Source organism: Cydia strobilella, chromosome 21, assembly GCF_947568885.1.
Source record: "Cydia strobilella chromosome 21, ilCydStro3.1, whole genome shotgun sequence".
Lineage (NCBI taxonomy): Eukaryota > Metazoa > Arthropoda > Insecta > Lepidoptera > Tortricidae > Cydia > Cydia strobilella.
Window position 1 is genome coordinate 7,405,954 of NC_086061.1, and position 26,646 is coordinate 7,432,599.

The 26,646-nt window shown below is 37.8% G+C and overlaps 2 protein-coding genes and 1 long non-coding RNA gene across 3 annotated transcripts in view; 2 read left to right on the plus strand and 1 right to left on the minus strand.

Moving 5' to 3' along the window:
- The window catches only part of LOC134751098 (prolow-density lipoprotein receptor-related protein 1), a 40,470-nt gene extending 23,312 nt beyond the window's left edge, over nucleotides 1-17,158 (plus strand). The window contains exons 25-38 of the mRNA XM_063686442.1: nucleotides 96-172; nucleotides 1,512-1,605; nucleotides 2,013-2,097; nucleotides 2,369-2,521; nucleotides 2,964-3,171; nucleotides 4,310-4,468; nucleotides 4,936-5,053; nucleotides 7,806-7,931; nucleotides 8,931-9,145; nucleotides 9,940-10,261; nucleotides 11,482-11,642; nucleotides 13,594-13,668; nucleotides 14,005-14,086; nucleotides 15,838-17,158. Coding sequence (XP_063542512.1) covers nucleotides 96-172; nucleotides 1,512-1,605; nucleotides 2,013-2,097; nucleotides 2,369-2,521; nucleotides 2,964-3,171; nucleotides 4,310-4,468; nucleotides 4,936-5,053; nucleotides 7,806-7,931; nucleotides 8,931-9,145; nucleotides 9,940-10,261; nucleotides 11,482-11,642; nucleotides 13,594-13,668; nucleotides 14,005-14,086; nucleotides 15,838-15,939 — 1,977 coding nt within the window. The 3' untranslated portion in view covers nucleotides 15,940-17,158. The remainder of the gene's footprint in view (nucleotides 1-95; nucleotides 173-1,511; nucleotides 1,606-2,012; nucleotides 2,098-2,368; nucleotides 2,522-2,963; nucleotides 3,172-4,309; nucleotides 4,469-4,935; nucleotides 5,054-7,805; nucleotides 7,932-8,930; nucleotides 9,146-9,939; nucleotides 10,262-11,481; nucleotides 11,643-13,593; nucleotides 13,669-14,004; nucleotides 14,087-15,837) is intronic.
- The window catches only part of LOC134751124 (uncharacterized), a 58,754-nt gene that overhangs the window by 20,580 nt on the left and 11,528 nt on the right, over nucleotides 1-26,646 (minus strand). The window lies entirely within an intron of this gene.
- Nucleotides 20,098-23,486, plus strand: LOC134751119 (uncharacterized). The gene is made up of 2 exons (XM_063686474.1): nucleotides 20,098-20,336; nucleotides 21,669-23,486. The coding sequence occupies exon 2, from the start codon at nucleotides 21,683-21,685 to the stop codon at nucleotides 22,373-22,375; it is 693 nt and encodes a 230-aa protein (XP_063542544.1). The 5' UTR covers nucleotides 20,098-20,336; nucleotides 21,669-21,682; the 3' UTR covers nucleotides 22,376-23,486.

Consider the following 26,646-nt stretch of genomic DNA (forward strand, 5'->3'; position numbering starts at 1 on the left):
AATATATAAATGAATGAATTCATAAAGTGGCCATGCAATTTTGCGGCTAGGTGTACAATCATTGATACTAATTCAACGTGTTAATGTACTTTTAGGTGACCCTTCCATCATGTGGAGAAGGAGAGCTTTCCTGCGAGCTGAACAAGACTATCTGTCTACCACAGACCGCTTGGTTTGACGTTTTAAAGGGTCGCTGGATGTTGTGTCGTCTATTCTTATTAGATATTGGTGGAGGAAAATATCTGCCTTAGATGACATGGATGAAAAATGGAATGTGGAGACCTATATGTATCTACCGTCAACTTCCTCAACATTGCCTGGCTGAAAAAAACCGGTGTTAGTTTACTAACTACTAACAGCTGTCAATATCTAGTTACTAATAATTGAAAAACGCCAGTCAACCGGTATTAGGAATTAAACAAAGACAACTGTTTTCACCGTTTTTAGATTACCTTACCTGATTCGATGCTACTATAGGAATCAAGATCTGTCTGTTGGTGACGGCACATTTCGATAAGTTACTGGGTTACTGATATTGTGTCCGTCCTGGTGTTTGTGTCCAGTTCATGATGTTCACGCTTCCGACTGTAGAAATGAGGTGAAGATGAGAGCGTGCGGGAATCAACCAATAGAATTGGTTGTCTATGTCTACTCCGCTCTGCTGGATTCCATCTAATGCTATTGATAGGCAATGTAAAGGCAGCCTAACTGCGATGACTACAATGGTGACGCTTGGAACTTTAGGGTTCTACTAACATTGACGATAACAGCTGTGAAAGCATCTTTCTTTAACCTCATACCCTCATACTGATGCTATATTACGGATCGGATCATAAATGTATTGATATTTGGATGAAATAAATGTTGGAACTGGGTCAAACTGTGCGATCTGATAAAGTGCTGTCTATCGCGAACAACTTCAATCTTTAGTTCTGACTTGAATGTCGGTGGATGCTCTGATATGTAGGTATTTAAATTACTTATACAGAGCTGATTATATTTGTAACTTCTTTCACACCGTCGCCACTGCAAAGATTAACCCACGACTTCGTTCGCGTGGATTTATTTTCCGATATAAACTTTCAACCCTCTTTAACCCCCTTTTTAAAATATAGTTGCTTTTGTTGTAATAACGTGTCTTTCTATAAAGTTTCAAGTCCCTAGTCCCAAAAAAATTTCGTTCCCGGTACAAACTTTCGTCCACCTTTTTACTTAATTACCTGGTTTGCAAATTTCAACTTTCTAGCTTTTGTAGTTTCGACTGCGTTGATGAATCAGTCAGTCAGTCAGGACACGCATTTATATATATATATATATATATATATATATATATAGGTTTAGTTTTTTTAAGTATTACATATATAAATTATAAACTGAAATAGACGTTACATACTAAAGAAAAAGTGACCAAGCCCACCAGTGGCGGAGGCTGGCCTTGGCTTCAAGTTCTGCTGTCGGTCACGGTAAATTTAATGTATGTATTTATACCTTGACCAAGATTGTATTTCCAGGTGCAACAATAAGGATGACTGCCCGGGAGGCACGGACGAGCACGGCTGCAACAAGTGCGCTGCGTATGGCCAGTTCGAGTGTAGACAGGAACCGGTATGGTAACCACTGACCAGTTATATATGTTACCAAATCTAAGAAAGTCAAACAATTACATTTTACATCACGTTGGACATCTTCCTTGCACTTATTATGGTGGCTAAGCTGGCTATTCAGCTTTTTAAAAAAATCGCAAATATCGGTCTGTTTTCAAGACAGATACATGCCAATTGCCATAATATTTAAATGAATTTGTATTCTTTGAAACCCTCACTTCTTTTTATTACTTCGTGGATATACTAATATTCCTCTTTAAAAAAATTCTGTTGCCTTGTTTATGATTCACTTCTTTTTATCCTTCATGGATAAATTTACTCTTTTAACTCTATCTGTTGCCTTGTTTATGATTATGATATATGTTGTTTAAGAGATGAAAATGATTAATAGGTTTATTATGTGTACAGAGATGCTTGTCAATGCGATCGGTATGCAACCACAACAAGGATTGCAAAGATGGTTCCGACGAGACGCCTGAAGCTTGCGAACTAGGTATGTCAGCCTACAATTTTTCCAAAATCCACCGCGTCCTAATATAACAAACACTCACAACTCTGCTATTGCTCCCGGTATTCCTTATGACAAATGTTAACAAATACTTATATCTAGTTCACCTTAGACGATCACCTTTGTAAAAAACAGAATCCCAAGTGAATATTGTAATTAGAATTAGACAAATTTATTCTTTCTCATAACTTCTTTGTAGACCGCGTGCAAGCAGTCTTATCAAATTTCCTTCAATATTTTTTCCCTTCACCACCAGTGAACAGGACATCGAGCGTATTTCCACCACAATACCCTTCAGCAGAGTGCAACCACGGATTCCTCTGTCGCACCGGGCAATGCATTGAGTGGAGGGAGGTGTGTGACCAGACCCCTGACTGTTTCGATGGATCGGATGAAAACGGGCAGTGCTGTAAGTTGAACTGTTCCAATGAATTATTCTAATGCAACCAAAATGGTACAATAATGGAATCGCAACGTTTGTCATACCCTAGCTAGGCTGTAGGTAAGTGCTGTACAGATGTAGTGCATAATTGTTTTCCGTCGTATTTTCTCGGAAACGTTCGTATTTGTCATGCTACTGCAGTCAAACTCAGTACTTTTTGTACCGAGACTGACTGAAATACCAAGACGTTCGTACGTTTCCGTGAAAATACGATGGAAAATAATTATTGCACTACCTACATCTGTAAGTTGAACTACTTACTATTCCTACTGTAAAAAAGTATCCAGCATATGATCGATGAATTAGCGCATCATATTATTATTATGATCCATGATGTGAGACCAAATCAAGTTCTTAACTGGCATGGATATGGGGAGCAACTTTTCATCTTCTCGTATTTATCAAACAGTCACAGCCTGCGAGAACACCACCTGCAGCGACAGTTGCCAGGCGACGCCCCTCGGCCCGCAATGCAACTGCAAGCCCGGCTTCCAGCTGCTCGCCGACGGCCACAGCTGCGCGGACGTGGACGAGTGCGCGCGCGACCTGTGCTCGCAGCACTGCCGCAACATGCCTGGCTCGTTCGTGTGCGAGTGCCGGCACGGCTTTACTTTGAGGTACCTCCCTCCCTCCTTACGTCGTATTCCTCAGTATTGAGGTTGCATGGTGACCTCCCTTCTGCATCACGAACGATCTTTTCCCATCTGTTTCTGCCTCTGGCGGTGTGGAGGGCATTGTGAAATGAGTCAAAAGCGGACCTGGTCAAAACAATGTACCTATTGGGCTGCGTGCACAAGGCCTTGTCCCATCTACTTCGCCGCTTACGATGATCTTCTCATCAAGGTTGCCACCGTCTTTCCTTGCAATATGACCTAGGTATTCTTAAACTGCGCAGACACTCGGATGACGTTTAGGTACAATTTAGCATCAAATTTATAGTTACAATGTGGCCAAATGTTCCATACATTGTCGAAACAAGGATGTGTTGTGTGTTGTGTGTTCGACACACAACACATCCTTGTTTCTAAGGTAACAACTAGCTGTCACTATCTATTGGATGCTGGTACCAAAAAGGTTCTTTATTCAGTTGTACTGTTATTTTAACCACTTAACTATAAGCCTTATTATCATTAAGAATATCCATCATCGTTATCATTATCGTCTAAGTTTTCAAAGTAGGTATTAGTAGGTACTTATTTTGCTGATTTTTATGAACACGTACCTTTGCTACTTTCAGATTCCAGCCATCAAGCTTCAGCGATCCCCGTTAAAGTTTCATTATATTCCTTGAAATAAAAATAAAAACCATGTTAATATAGCAATTTAAATACGTATATTTTCGCAAGTGGCAGTCAATTGGGTAGAAAAACGTGTCATGCTTCCCATACAAAATTATACTTACGTACGAACGTTACTTACAAGTACAAACACTTTGCAAGAGTCATTATTGGATGCCAGTAATGCCACACAGCTGTACTTAAAATAGCAACTAGTAGATTGGCCCATGGGTTCCTAACGCTTTTCGAAAAGCTAGCTAAGAGACTGGTCGCGGTCGTCTTCACTGCCGACTAAGGTCTGGCAGCTTCCTCGCGCAACGTATTCTAGTACTTATCGCAATACAGCGGGATAATGCTGCCAGCGTCCTTGGCACTATGTTAAAGAGGCACAATTTTTATTAGATGTATTTTAGCTTTATTTAGTTTTATTTTACAGTTTATTTCAGTGACAACAAAATATTTTTATACCATGTTCCAGGTTAGACCGTCGTTCTTGTAAAGCCAACATCCGTGCGCTTAAGTCTGTCCTCTTGGCGACTCGTCATCAGGTCAGATCTATATCGGAGGCCAATGATTTTTACCTGGAGTTGAATGATTCGAGCCTTGGCCATATTTCTGATGTTGACATAGATTACTTGTAAGTTAAAGCTCTTTTCCATTGTCCAGTTAAAGCCCCGTAGGTTCGTGTTCTTCTCTTATCTCACTGAGCGACAGCGGATATCATGTTATTTAATTTGTATATAATATAGATTGTTTGCTTTTACATAAGTAATAAAAAAACCGGCCAAGTGCGAGTCGGACTCGCCCACCGAGGGTTCCGTACTTTTTAGTATTTGTTGTTATAGCGGCAACAGAAATACATCATCTGTGAAAATTTCAACTGTCTAGCTACTCGTTTCACGGTTCATGAGATACAGCCTGCTGATAGACAGACGGACGGACAGACGGACAGCAGAGTCTTAGTAATAGGGTCTCGTTTTTACCCTTTAGGTACGGAACCCTAAAAATCAGATTCTAGGTAATATTGTATTATAAACTAAAATAATCTTATTATATTATATCGTTTTATTTTAACGTGTTCAAAATAACTGCAATTTATTTCAGGAAACAAAAGTTTTACGTGACGTCACCAGACACGGGAAAATTGATAGAAGTAACGCCATTATATTCGCTAAATGATACAAGTCTAAACAATGTTACAAATATTGGGAAACCTACCAAGGTATGCGATTAGTTTAATCTTTACAAATAGAGTATAGGGCTTCAGGGACCCAGAAGTTTAAAACAGAGGACCGCCTTTTAGCGGGGAATCTGAAGTAATCTATCAAAGATCGAAGACCGCGTTCGGCAAGTCAAAATGACTAAATATTGCTTTTGGCAGGGAATCGTAGTAGTGATCGACAACCGTCTTTAGCAGATAATCTAGAAGTACTCCTTGGCAGGGAATTGGTAGCTGTTAAAGTAACCGAGGACCGCCTCTGAGGTTCTGAAGCTACCAATGGAAGAAGGAGGACTGCCTGTAACAGGGAATCGAGAGGACCGTTTTTGACAGAGAATCGATAAGCACTTCTTGGCTGGGAATTGGTAGCTTTGAAAGAAACCGAGGACCGCCATTGAGGTTTTGAAGATACCAAGTTGATAACGAGGACCGCCTTTCAGGGATTCGTAGTTATAGTTTAACAGACGAAACTCTTTGGCTAGGAATCGGTTACTCTAAACGTAATCGAACACCGCCTTTGAAGTAACAAAACGAAGAGGACCGCCTATGGAAGTCGGTAGCTGTAGTTTAGTGAGGGCAACCATTTTGGCAGGGAATCAAGTAGTACCCATACCTAAGCAGGGAATTGGAGGCTATATTAGTAACCAATAACCGCTTAGGAAGTAATAAAACGAAGAAAGAGGACCGCCTGTGGAAGTCGGTAGCTATAGTTTAGTGAGGGCAACCATTTTGGCAGGGAACCGAGAAGTACCCATACCTAAGCAGGGAATTGGAGGCTATATTAGTAACCAATGACCGCTTTGGAATTAACAAAACGAAAAAAGAGGACCGCCTATGGAAGTCGCTAGCTATAGTTTAGTGAGGGCAACCATTTTGGCAGGGAACCGAGAAGTACCTATACCTAGGCAGAGAATTGGAGGCTTTATTAGTAACCAATGACCGCTTGGAAGTAACAAAATGAAGAAAGAGGTCCGCCTGTGGAAGTCGCTAGCTATAGTTTAGTGAGGGCAACCATTTTGGCAGGGAACCGAGAAGTACCCATACCTAAGCAGGGAATTGGAGGCTATATTAGTAACCGATGACCGCTTTGGAAGTAACAAAACGAAGAAAGAGGACCGCCTATGGAAGTCGCTAACTATAGTTTAGTGAGGACAACCATTTTGGCAGGGAATCATGAAGTACCTATATACCTAGGCAGGGAATTGGAGGCTATATTAGTAACCAATAACCGCTTTGGAAGTAACAAAACGAAGAAAGAGGACCGCCTATGGAAGTCGCTAGCTATAGTTTAGTGAGGGCAACCATTTTGGCAGGGAACCGAGAAGTACCTATACCTAGGCAGAGAATTGGAGGCTTTATTAGTAACCAATGACCGCTTGGAAGTAACAAAATGAAGAAAGAGGACCGCCTGTGGAAGTCGCTAGCTATAGTTTAGTGACGGCAACCATTTTGGCAGGGAATCAAGAAGTAGCTATATACCTAGGCAGGGAATTGGAGGCTATATTAGTAATCGAGGACCGCCTGGGAAGTCATGGTGGAGTGAAAACTTAACCTCATGAACAAGGGCTTTGATCTGTTAACGCAGAAGTGCCTTACCGACTGCAAACGCTGCCCGTTAATATAGTGCGTTTATCGTTTTAATAAACCATTGTAATAAACCTATTTAATTCTTTAAAAAAGTAGTTACTTATTCGATGAGCTTGTAGAGTTATGTAGTTCTTAATTTGGTGTTAAATTTTCGAAGCACTGTTTATGAGTACCGACTATTTCAAATAACATCAAATGTTACAGATATTGATAGCAGTAATATTGTAAAAGTTGTATATTTTATTAGTTGCCTATATTATTAATTCAGGTACTATGCTGACCTACTTTATGGTTTCTCTTATCACTTTAGAATAGTCTCAATTAAATCTCTTATTTGTTTTTTTTTTTACATTTATTTCATATTTGTTTAAGAGTTATGTAAATTTTATACTATAGAAACGGTGCGCCTATGCATTTTAAACAGCACAGGCTCTTCAGGGCCCTAGCAACAAACTGCGGGTGCCCTCCAGGTCCCTAGCAACAAACTGCGGGCGCCCTTCGGGGCCCTAGCAACAAACTGCGGGTGCCCTCCGAGGCCCTAGCAACAAACTGCGGGCGCCCTTCGGGGCCCTAGCAACAAACTGCAGGCGCCCTTCGGGGCCCTAGCAGTAGGAGCACTTATAAACGGGGATATAAATAGTTAAAATTTTGTAACAAGAGTGTAGTTGATTTTCTTCTTATGGTAGTCATGGACCCGTAAACCTGTGTATTTGGCAAACCTTAGGTAAGAGTATTCAGTCAATATAATTATATTACAGAAATTATAAGCACTTAAGGGTATTGGTCAAATCAGTTTTTTAGAACTGTCAAAACCATTTGACAGAATTTATATGAAAAGTTTAAATTTAAGTGACGTCACGGTCAACTCACCAACTTTTTTTGATTTGATTTGATTTATTGATAAATATATAAGCATTACAGATCATGTCGAAGTCGCTTACATACTATAAGTTATAAAATTCAATAGAATTAACAATATAAAAATTTAAATACTATTAAAACACTCACATGTTAGTTCTGTCCGATTTATTAAATAGGAATTGTGTTTAAAAATAACTCATATCTATATGTTTATCTAATAATATATAGTGCTTTATTTCGTGCATGGTGTGAAATAATTTATTTTAAATACAATAAGCATCCCTATTAAAATACCTCTATTCTTCAGATGACCGTGGACTGGGTAACAGGGAATATATACTTTTTGGATAACTCAACTGAACCCAATATCAAGGTGTGTAATTTTGAGAAAAAACGATGTGCCAGGATTAAAAGTCTGCCCGCGAATGGTACGGTAAGAATTCGTTAAAACGAATTTAATCTTATACCCAAGGTTAAAATAATACTTAATTAATTGTTAAAACTTCTGCATACGACGGCACAATGCTTAGAAATAGGCTACGGTAACTGCTTATTGCTTTGATTGCCATCGACGTGGTATAAAAAAATAAAAAATAAATAAAGGAAAAGTGGAACTCACAAGTATCCTTCATATACACCTTAGGGAGACGCCTTGCGACATCTACCGTAAGCGTCACTTCTTAAACGAGACTGAGTTTTTCTACTTTTCCTTTTTTCCCAAGCATTAAGGTTATAGCCCACTAGGGATGAGATAGCGAACCCGCAAATTCACCAATGAGAATCCAACCTCATATCGCGACAGTACAGTTGACGTCATAGATATGTTTACATTTTTTCACCTTATTACAAAGGAGTAAGGTGTATAAGAGTAAAGATATATCGTTGAAGTCGACAGTAGGTACCTCACCTGTCTCTTAGTGCTTGTTTACCAGAAAATGATACGATATAAGTATGGGAAGTATGACGTTTTTCTACGCTTGGTTGAGTCAATTGAATTAGGTACCTATATAAATATATAGTATAAAAATTTATGATTATAAATAATAGTCTAACGGTTCAACTGTTTTACAACACAGCCAGAAAAAAACTAGGAGATAACTAGCATTCATAGAGATTCGAGATCACACTAAGTTTTCATGCCAAATGTACGGTCAAATTCACAAACATCTTTCTTTAGAAGCCGACGTTCGAAAATTATACTTACAAGACCTTATTTTCAGTATCTTAGTGGCATTAGTGGCGTGTAAATATATTATTGGCTTGTAAACATGTTTGTTAACTCAACTGTACAGCATCAAGTATGGCACAGGCACGTCAAGTACCTATGGCGTCATGGTTGATTTGGTGCAGCATGGCGCGGTCGGAGTCTACATATATCCATATGCCAAAAGAACAACAAATTAATATGAATCTGATTTAAAACACTCCACAGGTGTCCTCTTTAGTGGTGTGTCCAGAAAACCGCAAGCTTTACTACAGCCTAAATTACAAGAACACCACTAGGGTGACAAGCGTGGATCTCGGTGGGCAGAATGAGCTAAGCTCCCAGTTTAATGGCACTAGCATCGGGTTGGCGGTCGATGGGCCTGTGCTGTATATGGCTACTGCATGGACGCTGTGGATTGTGGATCCGGGCCGGTCTTACAAGTAAGATCATCATACTTTAGTTTTAAAAGACAACCAGTAAGGTGAAGAGCGTGGACCTCGGTGTGCTCAGAGCTAAGCTCCCAGTTTTATGGCACTAGCGTCGGGCTGGCGGTTACTGGGGGTGTTCTATACATAGCCAGTGCATTGGGGCTGTGGACTGTTGATGATGATCCGGGACGGTCTTCTAAGTAAGATCATCATATTAAATAGTTTTAGGTCTGGTCCCGAGAGAGCCTTATAGAACCGCCCGTGTAGCTCCTTGCTCTTTCATACCGCCTTGCGGTCCGAGGTGCTTAGTACCACAGGTTTGTGCCTTCTTGTTTTCCAAGGAGAGTGGCGTGAGGTTCTTGTCTACTGCCACCACATCACGATGCATCCCACACTCTTGTTAAAAGGAAATAATTCCTGAGATTGCACACCACGGGGTTGTGGAGTGGAGACAAAAGACTGTAAAGACCCTCGTTCTCAATACCCAACGACTCTGACATACCAAGGTATTTATAGATTAATATACGACATTGTCTCAGAAAGTTGTAAATTAGTTAAGCGCCAAATCTGTGTAATGCGGGAAAAGTGTAGTTAAGGTACTTGGGAGCTCAGGGGGTGTTAGTTTTGATTGCATCAACATGTGAATCAACATATGCGCTTCCGCTTTGATAGAAAAGCTCATGAGAGAGGAGAGCATAATAATTGTTCTCCCACAATCGAACCAAATAGATACCCAGTTTATAATATCAAAACTTCACACTAAAATAGGAACTGACATATTTTACAACCACTAAAACCTCTTGCAGGGTTAAGGCCATGCTCGGCTGGGACAACCATACCCGAGAAAGCATCTACGTCTTCGAAGACGTTCTCTACATTCTGAGCAATCATAATATATACCGCTGCGTCATCTACGGAGAGAAGATCTGTTTCCCCTTCATACTAAAAATGCCGGAAACGCAGGCTTTCGTCCTCTGGCACCCGAGTGTGCAAAGACCGCTGAAGAACGAGTGTGAGGGTGTCATTTGTGAGAATGTTTGCGTGCTGGGTGAGCAGGGACCGAGGTGCATTTGCGAGGATGGGAGTGTGTCTAAAGAAGGTGGATGCAGGTTGCTTGCAAAGAATATGGTGAGCTTTCGTGTAATTTTTCAAAGCGTTTTGTCTACATCCGGCTATTTACATTTCGCCCGAAAGAAAATATATTTGCGGCGTTTGGGATAGAAACCCTGGGGCCGTGGGGACGTAGCGCGCGTCGCCTTTATAAGGATCGCCCTTAAAGAAGCTTCGGGTGACCAGACCGGGTGAGATCAGCATTGCTATGCAGAGGGGCAATGCGGCCAGCCTTCTGGGCACCCTCCCAAGCGATCAAAAGACAGGGCATTTTTTAAATTATGTTTTTAATTTAAGTTTTATTATTTTTTACCTAATGTTTTTCATCTCACTGCTGGGTTTTTGGGCATTGGGAATTTCACACGCACCTATGAAATAAAGAAGAGGTTTCCTCACGACGTTTTCATTCACTGAAGAGCTGCTACTTTTTTATATGAGATGAGCCGAAAGAAGCGGTTTCAATATCTCAATGTTTCTACATTTGGATCATACAAACAAGAAAATACACCCCAGTTTCCCCTAAGACCTAGCTAGCTTCTCTATCGATAACAATAACATATCGTAAACAGAAAATAGATGTCATATACCATAAAATGGGGTGAGTAGGCGCAAAACTGACATTCAAACCTCAATAACACTTTATACATATGCAAACTGAATGGTGTATATGTCATAAGTGTTCCGGACGTTTGTATTTCAGTTTTTATTTTATTTTGGGTAGTTCCATTTCATAACTTTGACGATAAACAGGAAATTCCACCTCACCCGTAGTCCCTCGTAATTGGGGTGAGATGGGATTTAATACAAAGGTGATTTTGATTGAAGATGAATGAAGGTGGAATGATTTTGGAAGAAGAAGCTCCATTTTAAATTGGAATACATTATTTTTGTAGCAGTAGCCTTAAAATCGCATCTCACCCCCCTTTCATCCCTTCTCTCCCCATTCATAACCCAACTCTCCCCGCGAACCCTACTCACCCCATTTTACGGTACTAAAGAAAAAGTGACTTAGATCTCGAGTAGTGGAGGCCGGATTCGAACCGTTACGGCGGAACCCGTCCCAATTCCTCGACTATACTATAATTATATGCCATCTTAGAATAACTAGGCGTCTTTGACAAACTAAGGGCTTAAGTCGCGATACCCAAAGACGCCGATCCGGTCTCCACCACTGGAGGTCTTCTTCACACAAATCAAAATATTTGTTCTCAAAGTTGCAATAACATGTCGTTCTTAAGGTACCACTGTTCAACGGCGAACCATCACAGAACTTCATCCAGGAGCACAAAGTATCCGTCACACTCATCACCATCACGGTGTTGCTGTTCTTCGCGTATCTCACCATCTTCGTTTACTACCACTGCGTGTACCGTTCTAGGAGGCAGGCGTCGACTCTGCCGTAAGTACCGCCTAATTCCTGATGTCCCTTTAAAACGACAAGCTCAAGTCGAATTTTTTGATTCGAAAAAAGATTGCGAATTCAGAACTCCTTATAGTTTACTTTAGGATTCTTGATATACTTAAGTAAGATTTTTTGTACAGAGACCGTAGCCTCGGCGGAGATTCTCTTGTTAAGTGACAAGTACCTATCATAGCCACCTGACCCATAGGAAATTTTCAATTGGAGGAAAAATTTAAAAAAAATATTAGTAAAATGATTTTAAATAATTTTTTAAACGGTTCATTATTAAATATTCCGACGAATTGAATATTAAAGGACAATCAACTTTATGAAATGTTGTTTTTTAAAAAACGAAGCTATAAATAAGGAGCACAAGATACCCATTGTCTGGGGTATTTTTGTTCCTACCTATAGTTTACTTAGGGGTCCAAAGTTACCCCATTGTGCGCCAAATTAATAGGCACCGCCAAAAAAGAGAGAATAATTTTATGACTAACGTAGCAATTTAGAATATATATACAATTTCGTGTATCTGAGTATATAAATAATAGAAATATAATGTTAGACGTTAAGTCCTTTTTTTGAATTGAAGCATAGCTACCCACCAAGGAGCAAAGTAGGACCATTTTACTGCTTACTACGGTGACGCAACGACCCAAAGTGACTTTTGGCCTCCGACACCAGATCATGCCATGCCTCTCGGTCCTGCGATAGCTCTCGCCAGTCGCTATGGCCGAGGTTGAACAGGTCTTGGGCTACTACGTCTTTCCAGCGGTACCTAGGACGTCCAACCGGGCGTCTCCCAAGGTTGGTTGTTCCAAACGCTCTCTTCACGGCACGATCCTCTCCCATTCTCGCTTGGTGTCCAAACCACTGAAGCCTAGCCGCTTTTGTCTTAGCTATCTCCATATTCTTCCAGTCTCTCCACCTCCCTTTCGCTTTTGTCGGCCCCAGAATCTTTCGCAGCTTATTTTCCTCTTTCAACGTCTATGTCCAGGCTTCGCATCTATACATTTAAATTGATCCATCCATTGTGCATTGTTACGAACCCGACAACAGAAAAACTGTCATTAAAAAACCGGCCAAGTGCGAGTCAGACTCGCGCACGAGGGTTCCGTACTATTACGCAAAAAACGGAAAAAAATCACGATTGTTGTATGGGAGCCCCACTTAATTATTTTTTTATACTACGCCGGTGGCAAACAAGCATACGGCCCGCCTGATGTTAAGCAGTCTCCGTAGCCTATGTACGCCTGCAACTCCAGAGGAGTTACATGATTTTATTCTATTTTTAGTATTTGTTGTTATAGCGGCAACAGAAAAACATCATCTGTGAAAATTTCAACTGTCTAGCTATCACGGTTCATGAGATACAGCCTGGTGACAAACGGACAGACAGACAGACAGACAGGGGAGTCTTAGTAACAGGGTCCCATTTTTACCCTTTGGGTACGGAACCCTAAAACCCGGCCAATTGCAAGTCGAACTCTCCCACCGAGGGTTCCGTACAAACTAAGCTTTTTTTGTTTATTTTGTTTTTATTTTTTACAAATTTGTAGTACTTAGTTCGATATTTCCCTGTACTTGTACTGTAAGACGATATTACTTGCCAAATTTCATAGTTCTAGGTCAACGGGAAGTAGGTACCTATGTCTGTAATTACTTTATGTAGCTTCAGATACGATAGTTAAAAAAATACAGCGAATTTAATTTAAGTTTTTCATACACAACTTGTTTTTACTCTATTTCGTTTGTTTTATAAACCGTAGCTATATTAACTAATTTCAGACCTAGATATACCTCATGTCATTGTATGTGCAAAGTTTCATTACAATCCAACACGTAGTTTTAAAATGAAAGCGGAACTACGTTTGTATGGGAAGGTGCAATTCGGCCGAGCTTGCCGGGGACTCTTAACAGCATATTCAACAATATACTTTTGTTGCAGGGTCAGATTCCAGAACCAAACTTCTTTCAGCGGATCGCAGAGTGAAACACCGGCCATAGACATGCCGACCACAAGGTAATTTTCTGATACATATGTATTTAGGTGAGCATAATTTTTTTTGCGTAAAAGTTCGCCAAATCTTGGAAGCTAAATTTATTTGACCCACTTCCCGATTTCCGATTGAACTGAAATTTTGCATGGACATGGAGCTAATCTGATGATGGAGACAGGAGGTGGCCATGGGAACTCTGTGATAAAACAACGCAAACAAATTGTTTGGGGTTGTTAGAATTGTCTTGATGAGTAGGTATTAGTTGCCTGTGGAAAACAGCGTTGCAGCGATAAAGCTTGAACCAAAAATGAAATTTTTGCCAAAAACTTATTTGCTTATTTAAAAACCTTTGTCCTCAGCGGTTCCCGGCACGAGTTCGTCAACCCACTGCAATTTGTGAGAGATGTTTGGCAAAGATCATTTAGGAGCAATAGGCCCCTTGTAAGTATCTTAATTTCATAATCATCGTCACGTTTGTACCGCTCAACTACCATCACTTAGTAATATAATGTATACTCTAACACACCCAACTTTTCAGTAGAAAAAGGCGCGAAATTCAAAATGTCTATGGGAGTTCAACCCTCCGCGTCTACAAGCTTGACCAAGTCCTTTTTTTTCTTAGAGGGGCATATATAGGTATATATTTCTAAAAAGCGCGTGCATCCGTGCGAGTGCTGACAAAGAAAAACTATAAAATTAAGCCAAAGTTGATAATTTCAAAAAAACTCAGTTTTTTTGTACTTTTACAGGTACACTTACAGGTACAATTTTAAGAACTTTTATTTCTTAAAATTGTTTCTTTGAAAATTGAAATAAAAACAAACCCGATGTGGAATCATTTTCCCTTCAGATTCTTACGTAATAAATATTAAACGGGGGGTTGGGTCGGCCTATTCTCATTTTTTCTTGCATAGGGGTGGGAGGTGGTCAAAATCTGGCAAAAATCGTCTTACGTAATAAATGAATGGCGCCTAATATGACCAATATTACCGATAAAATGGAGGTGCGGACGCCAATACCAATTTGTGACTCTAGTATTAGCGTTTGGGGGCATTTTTAGGGTTCCGTATAAAACTAAAATTGGTGAATTGGAGATTGACCCGATTCTGATCAAATCGGTCGATTTGGTCATCCCGTGTGGACCACTTTCTCACCGGCAGGAACACAACACTATGAGTATTGTCCCGCACAGTGCCGCACACTGGCGGAATCCCGCCCTAATGTTCTGTCGTGATGCGTACTTGTTCTGTTTCTTTTCTTGTGTTGTCTTTACATGTTCGTACAGATTTGTGATTGTCACTGTCTCTTACAGTACATGGTGCTACCACAGAATAACTAATAGTACTACCGTACAGAAAATTCACTCCTTCACAAAAACCAGATTTAGGTATAAAATTATACCTACACTCGCCGCCTGCAAGCAAAATTGAAACTTATAACCGCGCACGAACCGTGAATCTTCTTTGCACGCCGCAGTTTTATGACCGAGCTGCGAGTGTCGGCACGGGGTTGTCACTTGACAAGTTTTTGTACCTATACCTACTGATTTATTATTTTATGTAGGAATTACAAACGTTGATTCTGTAAACAAAAAATTTTTAGCCGGAGATAGTATGTCTGATTCTCACGGAAGTAGGTATGCCACAGAAGTACTTATTCCTTTGAAAATATGTCGGTCAATATAGTCCGGAATTTAAAAAATATGTTTTTTCTGCTTCCTTGTTCTTCCGTTTATTCAGACATCCGTAAACAGAACATTATCTTTTATACAGATTAGATCGCGATTTAGGTTTCGAAGCCATTGCGTATTTTCAATTTTGCGCGAGCGCCACGTGACACGACTATCGTTGCGAGCCGAGCGGCAGCCCACTGCCATACACCTTCCTGGGCGGTGCGCCGGCCAAATATACCTAAACTGCGCAGTGACACCCCCCTGGTGCTACTTTACCGCCCTAGTGCGGTAATTACCATTACACGTGCCTATGTCGAAAATTTAAAAGGCGTATGTACTGTAAAACGTTGTACGATACAAGTGCGAATAGGTAATTTAACTCGCGTCGATTTAAAACACTCCCTTCGGTCGTGTTTGAATTTATCGCCACTCGTTGCGAATTTCCTACTTTTCGCTATATATTTTAAAAATAACTATTATATCTTATTTTACTCATATAGTTTTCATTGTTTTGCTACAGGGCACAGCTGCCCTATCCTTCAACATACCAAGACCGCAGGAAGACCTATCAGATACAGAGTCTGACAAGGATTATAAGGACGAGAGAAATCTTATGAAATAGTATATATATACTGAAACACACCCAACTTGTCAGTAGAATAAAGCGCACAATTCCAATTTTTTATGGGAATGGGAAGTCGAACTTTTAGCGCCTAATTTTTTTTAATTTGCCGGCTTTTCTACTGACACGATCGGTGTGTTGGCCGAACGTTAATTGCAATTAACCATTAACCAGTACAAATTGAACCGTAAACCGTAATGGACGGTTACAGTTTACGGTTCAATTTGTACTGATTAATTGTTAATTGCATTAACGTTTCGGCCAACACTGATTATATTACTCTGCACCAGGCTGTACCTATTTGACCTTTTGAATTTTTAGTCTTGTCTTACTGAGGACTTGAGGAGTCACAGGAACCTATAGGTATAGCCGCCACCATATAATTTGAAGTAACGCTCCCATTTTAAAATTATATTTTAAAATAACATGAAATTTGTAAATTGTACGGGAGCGGCTTTTCGGCGGCGGGTTCGTGTGACTCTTAATTTAGTATCCTAAATAACTTCTCCTAAAGTTGGTACAGGGCGACTTTTACAAAATTACCTTGACGCACCCTTATTCTCTTAACAATAAAGTCGCGTAAAAACTAAAAAGAAATCTCATTTAGAATGCTAGTTAGGACGACTGAATTAAGTAAGGTGTATCAAGGTAACAAAAATAGTGGGCATCCGTTTAAGGGCATAATATTCGGTAGGTATCATGTTCTGATTAGGGAAAAAAAAACAGTTTTGACGCAAAAAAAAACTGCGGGGCAGGTCGTTTACCTAAATCAGCCAACGCTCAAGGATCAATAATGTTTCTTCTTCTTATTCGTTATCAGAACACGATACCGAAGATGCCCTTCAACGGATCCCCACTAAGTACCTATTTATGTTACACCATGTATACCTATCAATTTTAATTTAAATAATGCATGAAAATTTAATAATTGTAAATAATAATTTGTGAATATTATGTATAGATAAATAAGTAATTTGGATCATACACAGCAATTAACACTCTTTTCTGTAGACATACTAGAAATTAAGGGCTATATAAGTTTAATTAACCTTTATGGTAAAATTACCTTTTAACCTGTTAACTATTGTCCACAGAGGAGACAACTGTAATGTTGAATAAATATAAATATAAATATAACTTTTATATTATAAATTTGCTAATCAGATATTCATTAATTCTAGTTGATAGAATTGTTTAATGATTAAAATAATCTTTAATATATTTGAGTTTTATTCGTGTTGGAATGTTTATATGAAAATCTATTTTGCCTAAGTTGATACATAAAATGTGGCTTTCTAACAGAGAAGGGTCCTTTGCTTCATCCATACTTTAATAGTATAAATGCGAAAGTCTGTCTGTCTGTCTGTCTTTCTGTCTGTGTGTTCCCTCTTCACGCCTAAACCGCTGAATCGATTTAGATGAAATTTGGCATAGAGATAGGTTGAGTCCCTGAGAAGGACATAAGATAGTTTTTATCCCGAAAATCATCCCTTAAGAAAGTAAAAAGCGGGGTGGAATTGAGATAATTAATGAAGTGCCTGCTAATTTGTGTGCATAATATGCTCAAATTGAATTTGCTATGAGAATTTTACCAGGCGCTATACTTACTTTGGCTGCTGTTACTAAGTCCACGCAGACGAAGTCGCGGGCAAAAGCTAGTGTATAATAAGAATAAGGACCTTGTTGCTCACCAAGCACTGGTGGGTTAGGTTAGGCTGCGTTTCCACCAGAGATGTGCGAGGATGTGTAGCGAGGGATGTGTTTGTTAAAAACGTAAGTTATAGTATGATACGAGCTTTTTAATAGTAACTGCCAACAATCATTGACAGTTACTTTAAAAAGCTGGTCCCCGTAACTTTTGTGTGTTGTATTAGATACATTGCGGGCCGAATTATTTTGTATGGTTAAAATTTTAATTAGAATAGATTAGAATAGCTTTATTTGCATAGAATAAGTACATTACTTCGTGTCTACAGGTGTATATAGTTCTGACAATTTGTTGCTTATTCTGCTATATGTATATAATACCGGCCCATCGCTCTGTTGCCGACGATTTCAAAAATCTTTGAAATGGTAATGGCTAAACGCCTGTCAGCTTTCTGTGATAAATACGAGATATTCGACGATAGTCAATTTGGTTTCAGGAAGAAAAGGTGTACAATATTAACTATTAATAAAGTTATGCATGAAATTATTGGCGTTATTGACAGTAATAGATATGCATTTGGGCTTTTACTTGATATGAGCAAAGCCTATGACCGAGTACAACATAATATTCTCCTAAATAAATTGTATGGCATAGGAATCCGTGGAACAACTCATGACTGGTTCAAATCATACTTGACAAACAGAATACAGTATGTAGAAATAGAATATTTTAACAAAACAACTAACTCTCTTTTAAAAACATTTTCACAAAAAAGACAAATCACAGGTTCTATTCCTCAGGGCAGTGTTTTAGGCTGCATCCTATTCTTAATCTACATTAACGATCTGGCAAAAATAATAAATACCGAATATACAAAATGTTTCCTATATGCCGATGATATATCTATAGTATTCTCTTGTTCAAACAGTAACAATCTAACTCATAAGTTAAATAATATTTTTGATACCGTAATTCAATGGCTCAGCGATCATAATCTACAACTAAACCTAAAAAAGACAAATTTAATTCAATTTCGACCCCATCAACGAACCCCATTAAATTTTGATTTCACTTACCTAGATACCTAAATTCAACCAATAAAGCACTGCAATCTCCTCGGCATAGTCATTGACGAGAATATCAATTGGAAAATGCATATAGATAAAATTAGCTTGAAAATATCATGCTTTGCTTATGCCCTCAGAAATATTAAAAAAACCACAGGGTTAAAAACGGCTCTTAGTGCTTATCATGCATTTACCCAGACATGGCTCCAATACGGGATCAATTTGTGGGGTAATAGCACAAATAGTGCAGATTTATTCATATTACAAAAAAGGTGTATTAGAATATTAAGTAATATAAAAAACCAAGAAAGCTGCCGACCGTACTTTAAAAAATTTAATATTTTAACTCTACCATCCCTCTATATATTAGAAACATGTAAATTTGTAAGAAAACATCCTGACCTATATTTAAAAGCTAAAGATCGTCATAATACTTGTACCTTAAATTTAAGACACCAAAACAAAATAGCCCTTCCCGCCAGTAACTTACAAATAAGTAATAAGAGCCCCTATAATATGTCAATAAGAATTTTCAATAGTCTCCCAAAGGAAATAGCGGGAGAGCAAAAATATGATAAATTTGTTAACTGCTTGAAAAATTATTTAACGAGTAATTGTTTTTATTCTATACAAGAATATTTTGATTGTAATAAATACCATAAATAGACATATAAGTAATACATAGCTTAGATAGGTATAACTTTTGTGTAATGTTATCTCTGTGTTTAATTTACATATGTATTAGTTTAGAGTAGATAGATAAAATTGCAATACCCTTACAGGGTGTCATGTTGTGATACATTATCGATTAAGAACATCTGTAATTTTACCAATGTGAAAGCAATAAACATATTATATTATTATTATTATTATTATAATAATACTAGCATGCAAAAAAAAATCACTAATTCAAATTTAAATGATAACAAATTCAGTTAACAATTTTGCTCCTGAATAATCTCGTAGATAGTCTGAGGCAATAATAATTTTTATCTAATAAATATACTTTCTAAGCAAAATCTATCTCAATATACTTCTTAGGTCCTGTGCTAACCACCGTTTAAAATATATTCGCCCGTATATTGAATTTACACACTGTATAGGACAGTGGCGACATCAAAGGTAAGACCAAGTAAGACATTCGCAAGGTTTTTTCGCTTTTTTGCTTTTTACTGAATGACATTGCACATATATACTAAAAGATGGCGCTGTTTCTAAAATTTGTACACGTTCCTTTATACGCAACAGTTTTAAATCGTAAAAGAAATATTTTATATATTTTTAGTGCTTCCCGTACTTTTTATGAAAAATTAAGTCGAAAGTTAGTTTTAGTGAATATAGTAAGCTTGTTTGACACAATTTATATTTTTCTTTCCTCCTAATAACTGCGCATGTTCCTTTTCATCGATCGCCGCGAGCAATTGACGGAAATAAAAGTTGTAGATGGCGTAACACGCGCGAGTTCCTCGCTCCTTTTGTGACATTTTTGCGAAACGTTCATCACGTTTTCGTGTGAAAACTAATCTTAAAATTCACACTAGGGCATGGTCGATAAAGTTTTTCATACGAGAAACCGTGATTTAAAATCTCTAATCGTGGTTAAGTTTTTTCGTGCCAAGTGCAACTAAGCTATCAAGATTCCGCCGATACTTCAAAGCCTACCCAGTGGGTGGCTTAACTTGGTGAGTTTTCGATGATTTCTAGTTATTATAGCTATATTATGCATTGTATCTGTTAAAATAGTTATATCTTGCGTTGTTGGAACTCCAGCCACCATAGAACGTGGTATATAGAAGTTATTGAAATATCCAATTTTCGTTCCAATAAGCTAAAATAATCAACATTTTTCCTATAATGGAGGATTTTTACCTATCCAGTGTTTGTTTAAACATTACTTAGCACCTTATTATAGCCATATTGAGTCAATAACTCTGAATCACTCTTCCTATAAGATACCTATGACGATATTTACGTCACCACCAATCAGATTTAACACTTGGCAATACTTCAACGAAAGAATTATCTAGATTAACATGTGTGCTTGGTGAAGTTTGTATATACGAAAGTAAACTATTTGATAAAGAATTATTTATATTATAATAAAACAATTACAAATATTTTATCACGAGGCATTTTATATTTAAACTTGGAAATAATGTATGCACTAACAATACATGATTAATACATTACAAGTTGTATTAATTATTACTATCCATCTGTTCATAAGTGGTTATGGTTATACAAGGATATGATTTATTCACATGGAAATGTAATTCTATATGTAAATTTCTACTATGCTCTGATTATTAACAGTGTTTGACAACCATAAGTCATATTTAGCATTAAAAATGTATAGGTCATAATGGGCAATTTTTAATTATAATAATTTTTTTACCATTTCGGAGTTGGTCTGAAGTAAAAGTTGTTCTGTAAGACCTATATATTATATTCACCTCGTAAAATATGGCTAAGGATTTAAAGAGATCCTGTATGAAAAAAATAATTACTTCACAGCATGCTATAAGTACACTAAATTAAATTTTTACAGTTAATGTTAGATATCCTTATACTAATGTTAGTTTTATTTCTTAATAATGCTATATATTTATTAAATTATTGTCTTGTTAAATGAAAAAGCGTGTTTTTATTTAATGGTGTTTATTTCATGATCATGTATTTTTTTAATTAATATGCTTTAAAAATAGGTCAATTAGTCCGGGGCTTGTTGCCCAAATTGAAAATTAAGTCAATAAATAAAGGTTGATATTATTGAATATACTAAAATATCACATTCTTTTTTTTTTAATGCAAATGACATGGTTATTATACCAGTTTAATAATATTATGTCAAAATCTCAAAGGAGTTTTTCATGATAATGTTATGTTCAAAATTATGATTTATAAAATTGTATTATATATTTAAAATATTAGTGTCTTGTTACTTAATTAATGGGCAATTGCATGTAATGTTTTTTTTTTTTAATTTACGAACACGCTTTTTCATTTTATTATAGGTCTGAAATTAAACATGGAAAACTCAAAAAAGCAAGACTCCTTCTTCTTGAGGGGCAAGAAACAACTAAATGGGAATAAATTTAATAACAAGGTGAAACCAGATGACAATCAAGGCAATGATTTCAAAGGTAAAGGTCAAAATTTCAAACAAGATTTCAAAGGAAAACGACTGCAGAAGTTTGACCAGAACCGTGTCCAAAAAGACAACAGTGATGATAAGAAGCCATTTGATAAAAAAACGTATAGACTGAAAAAGTATAGTAAAAAGTACAAGTTAGAGCAATGGGAAGAACAACGCAAAAAGCGACTGCTCCGTAACCTGCAGAAAGACCTCAAAAGTGACGAAGGCGCTGGTACATACAAACCAAAAACATTTGATGAGGATGTAACAGATGGCCAAGATGTTACAGGGCGATTTGTTAAACATCCAGATTTGATAGAAAAAGAAAATGTAGAAAAAATGGAAAAAGAGAAAAAGAAACCAATTCTTAGTGCCAGAGAGAGACATGAAAAAATGAAGCAAGTTAAGTTAGAGAAGCAACAACAGGTGCAGAAGGCAATTGAGGAGAAAAAGCAGAAAATGCAAGAGTACAAGAAGATAAAGCAGGAGAAGTTTAAGAAGTTAAGTAGGAAGACTAAGAAGGGGCAGCCGGTGATGACTGGGCGGTTGGAACTGCTTTTGGAGAACATACAAAAGAACAAGTAGGAATAGACAACAGTTATGTATTTTATTTCTATACTAAGGAAAGAAATGCAGCACAAATAAGAGAATATGAAGTGTTGCCATTATGAAACTTATAGAACAATAATTGATATGGCATAGTTTGATTTTCTGATTAATTCACTGTTGTTTCCTTATGAACTGAAACAAATAAAGTGACCCAAGGTCTTTTTAATCAATCATATTGTTCCTCGTAGAATGAATTGATTATTTTCAGTCACCATACTTAAAGACACTTGATAGAATCTTATTCTAAGACCATTCTTTGTTAAATGTTAATTTACTATACCAGGGGCCCGTTTATCGAAAGCTTACAAGTTACAAGCTTTTGAGAAACGGGCCCCAGTACTTAGAACAGATACATGGGCAGAAGATTAAATGGCAGTGCTAATAAATACATTTCATGGTACCGATAAAAGAAGATTGAAAATTTTATACCTCGTAAAAGGTCTTCTGCATGGCTGAAATAGTGGTTTTAAGCAAAACTATTTCTATCCTGTTTACATAGTATAAGTTTAAATATGTATACAAGGTACAGTCAAATCAAATAGCATACTGTTGCACCATGTTGCGCGCATAAGTATAACATGCTCGTAAGGCTGGCATAAATAAGCTTGAGATATAATTGCAGCTGACTGTATCTCATACTTCTGTATCCATTGTGTATATAGCGTAACCAGATCTCTTTTCTTTTTGAAATAATGTTAAAACTTCACAATATTAACCAAGTAAATTGGCAAAGCAAATTCGATCATTAAATCTAAATTGCTCTCTTCATGTTCATTCTTTTGTTGTTATATGAGAATAATTTTTACGACTCAAAGAATGACCTAACTGTAAAGACTCTGCATTTGAAATTCAATCTTAAATGCAATGAAATATGGTAGGCTCAATGTGAGACCAGTTTTGAAATTGGTCACTTTTATGTACTTACTTTACACATAGTGTATTTATCAGGTAAGACAAAATCTAAGTTTTAGTGTTATTTTTTATGTTGCTTGAGTAACATGCAGTTTGCTAGTTATATAATTTTACTCGTTGGCTTTTTTTTAATTGTACTTTGATTTTATCTGTAAGTACAAGTTTTGTCTTTATTCATTGATTTTTATTTACGATTCCATTCCTACGACAACGTACATGTCTAATAGTTAGGCTACTCCATGTCTTAATAAAAAACCGGCCAAGTGGACTCGCACACGAAGGGTTCCGTACCAATATCTATAAAAACGGTCACCCATCCAAGTACTGACCCCCCCGACGTTGCTTAACTTCGGTCAAAAATCACGTTTGTTGTATGGGAGCCCCACTTAAATCTCTATTTTATTCTGTTTTTAGTATTGTTGTTATAGCGGCAACCGAAATACATCATCTGTGAAAATTTCAGCTGTCTAGCTATCACAGATCATGAGATACAGCCTGGTGACAGACAGACAGACGGACAGCGGAGTCTTAGTAATAGGGTCCCGTTTTTATCCTTTGGGTACGGAACCCTAAAAAAATAAAACACACTAAAATACTTATAATAGATTTTTAAGGAGTATTTATTATTTCACTTGCACTCAGTAGTTTGGAACTAGTAACATTGCTTTAGTTACATTTACAAAAAATTCGCTCGATAAATAATGAATCGAAAATTGACCAAACACTACGACTTAAATTTTTTGTATAGGATAATTTTCTGTTACCTACCTAAAAACACGTAAAAGCTTTCGTACCGACCTTTTTTTTAAATTCAATATACAAGTAGGTATCTCCTTTAAAAAGCTGTAGGAATAACCCGACGTCCGACGTATTTACAAACTTCACCAAGCCTTTAGGAATTGTTACATTATATTGATATTATATTTTTAAGCAATTAATTATTGTATTTATATTAATTAAACCCCAATACAACCTGTATTTGGGGGTTTTCCGAAACTTCAAAGTCATGTTTTATCCATAAGTACCTAGAGTGCCTAATTTAAAAGGCACCTACTGCGTGAAAGGTTAAGTAAAAACGCTATTTGAACTAGTGCCAAGAATCGTAGTTTTTAGGCGGCGACGACATTGCAAGGTTAAGGTAAATAATTTACATTGGCTCACAGCAGACATGATGATGCTCTCCTGACCGATTTCGGCCACAGCAACTGTGCTCTGGAGTAGGCAAATTGTAATTCGCGTTATTAGAGTATAGCTGATCCACTCTCTGGTGCGCCCTTAGGTTGCTCACGTTCCCTATCTTGTTAAATACTCGAGCGCATTTTGGGCATGTCAGCGCACCACCTACATAGTTGTAGGGAATTGAGGTTGGCGGCCGAGCTTTAGCTCAAAATCGCTGACTATCATGAATGAGGCGCCGCCATTCGGGCCGCTGCGCTGCCTTTCGCTCCCAGTCAGAGGGCTCTAGCTTGCATCTCTTCATATATGTATTTTCAGAACGTCCTTAAGTATATCGTAAGTACTGGCCACCACTTTTACGCTTACCATTCTGGAGTTCTGAAAAGAAGATGCGCTTCGCCACTCTGTCTTCTGACATCCGAGACACGTGCCCACACCACCACAGCTGCCGCCTCATCAGATACACCTGCAGTACCAATTCTCGCATTTATTTCAGCATCTAGGTCGTACTTTGCTGTTATCGTACTACTACCAAGATACCTGAACCTCTCCACCCGCTTCAACATCTCGTCACCGATACATACACTCGCATTTGGCGCTTTATCAGGGACGTTAGCCATGACTTCCGTCTTTTTGACATTTATTTTAAGACCAAATGTAGTGCAAGCATCATGAAGACATATAATAGTACATTGTGCAACGAGGGGGGTAAGCGCGATTTTGTAAACGAGCCCTGCCTGCCTGCGGCTGTCGGGAATTGTAGACTCGAGTTTACACAAAACCTTAACAAGTTATACACCTAAACCTTCCTCAAGAATCACTCTATTGATAGGTGAAAGCCGCATGAAAATCCGTTCAGTAGTTTATGAGCTTGTCGCGAACATACAGACAGACAGACGCGGCGAGGGACTTTGTTTTATAAGGTGTAGTAATAGTGAAGTGGGTTCATCTTTTGTTAAAGATTATTCGAAACCGAATTTCATTATTAAACCACCTACAAGGACATACATTGATTGATCCTCTCACGAATCACCGAGCTTAAAGTCCACCAGAGCGTGACACGCACAGTTCACTGCGCGATTTGGATATATTGGATAAACTCATTCGGGCCACCGAATACTCGTGCGACCCAAATTTTTCCCGATTGGGTTGGTTACACGTGTTTTATTTGATGACATCTGCACGGCTACCACGGGTTGGCATTTGACATTTACGTTAGCGACTGCGTGAACTCGATCGCATTCCCTCTATCGCACCAATACAATACATCAGGGCGAGCGAGATGGACTGCGATGAGTTTACGCAGTCGGCAGTCGCTATCGCTAACGTAAACGTCAAGTGTCCACTCGTGGTACGGCTACTCATTTATCTGCGAACATTATTCTTCTAGTTTAGCTCTTCCATAGGTATAAGTCTAGACCTAGTTTAATTTTTATTAACAAAAACTTGATAGAAAGCGAGTAATCCAAGTGCAAATTCATAAAATTAATATTTGAAATTAATTTATTTGATAAATGCCTGATGCCTGATCTCTGGCACAAAAGTTACAATGAAAAGTTAAAAACATAAAATAAAAAATTTAGGCGCTTATTTCTCTGTAAAAGGAAATAATTTTTAGATTATATTGCGAATCGTGTCCAAAAATGTTTTGCCAATGGCTTTGAACGTGTTACATTACACCGTGTCCAATAGTGTACAAATATTGAATAAAATAAATGTACAAATAGTTACTACAAATAAAATTATACTTTATTAATGGCACACTTATTTTAGATGTTTCGGAATAACACCACCTTAAACTTTTTTAACCAGCCTCAAATGCTTCTCGAATGAAACGCGCAGCACGCACCATTTTCATTGGCATTTCGTCCGAAATACGCTCAAATCTTTTTGAAATGACCCAGGTTTATGATTTTATAATCATGTAGTTTCGAAAGCATGTACGACCATACAAAATAATCTAATACGTTCAAGTCTGGAGAACTGGGTGGCCATTCATGTTTCGGCAAAACATCTGTCGAATTAGCCTGACACCAAGCATGAACAGCATTTGCCGTGTGTGAAGGAGCTCCGTCTTGTTCAACACATAATATTCATTCTCATGCAGACATTTTAAATTTGGGGCAACAATCTTCTCCAAAAACCCCGGTTTTATAGTA

Excerpts from the sequence above, each read along its gene's own strand:
- LOC134751119 (XM_063686474.1), top strand. The coding sequence starts at position 21,683 with ATGGAAAACTCAAAAAAGCAAGACTCCTTCTTCTTGAGGGGCAAGAAA.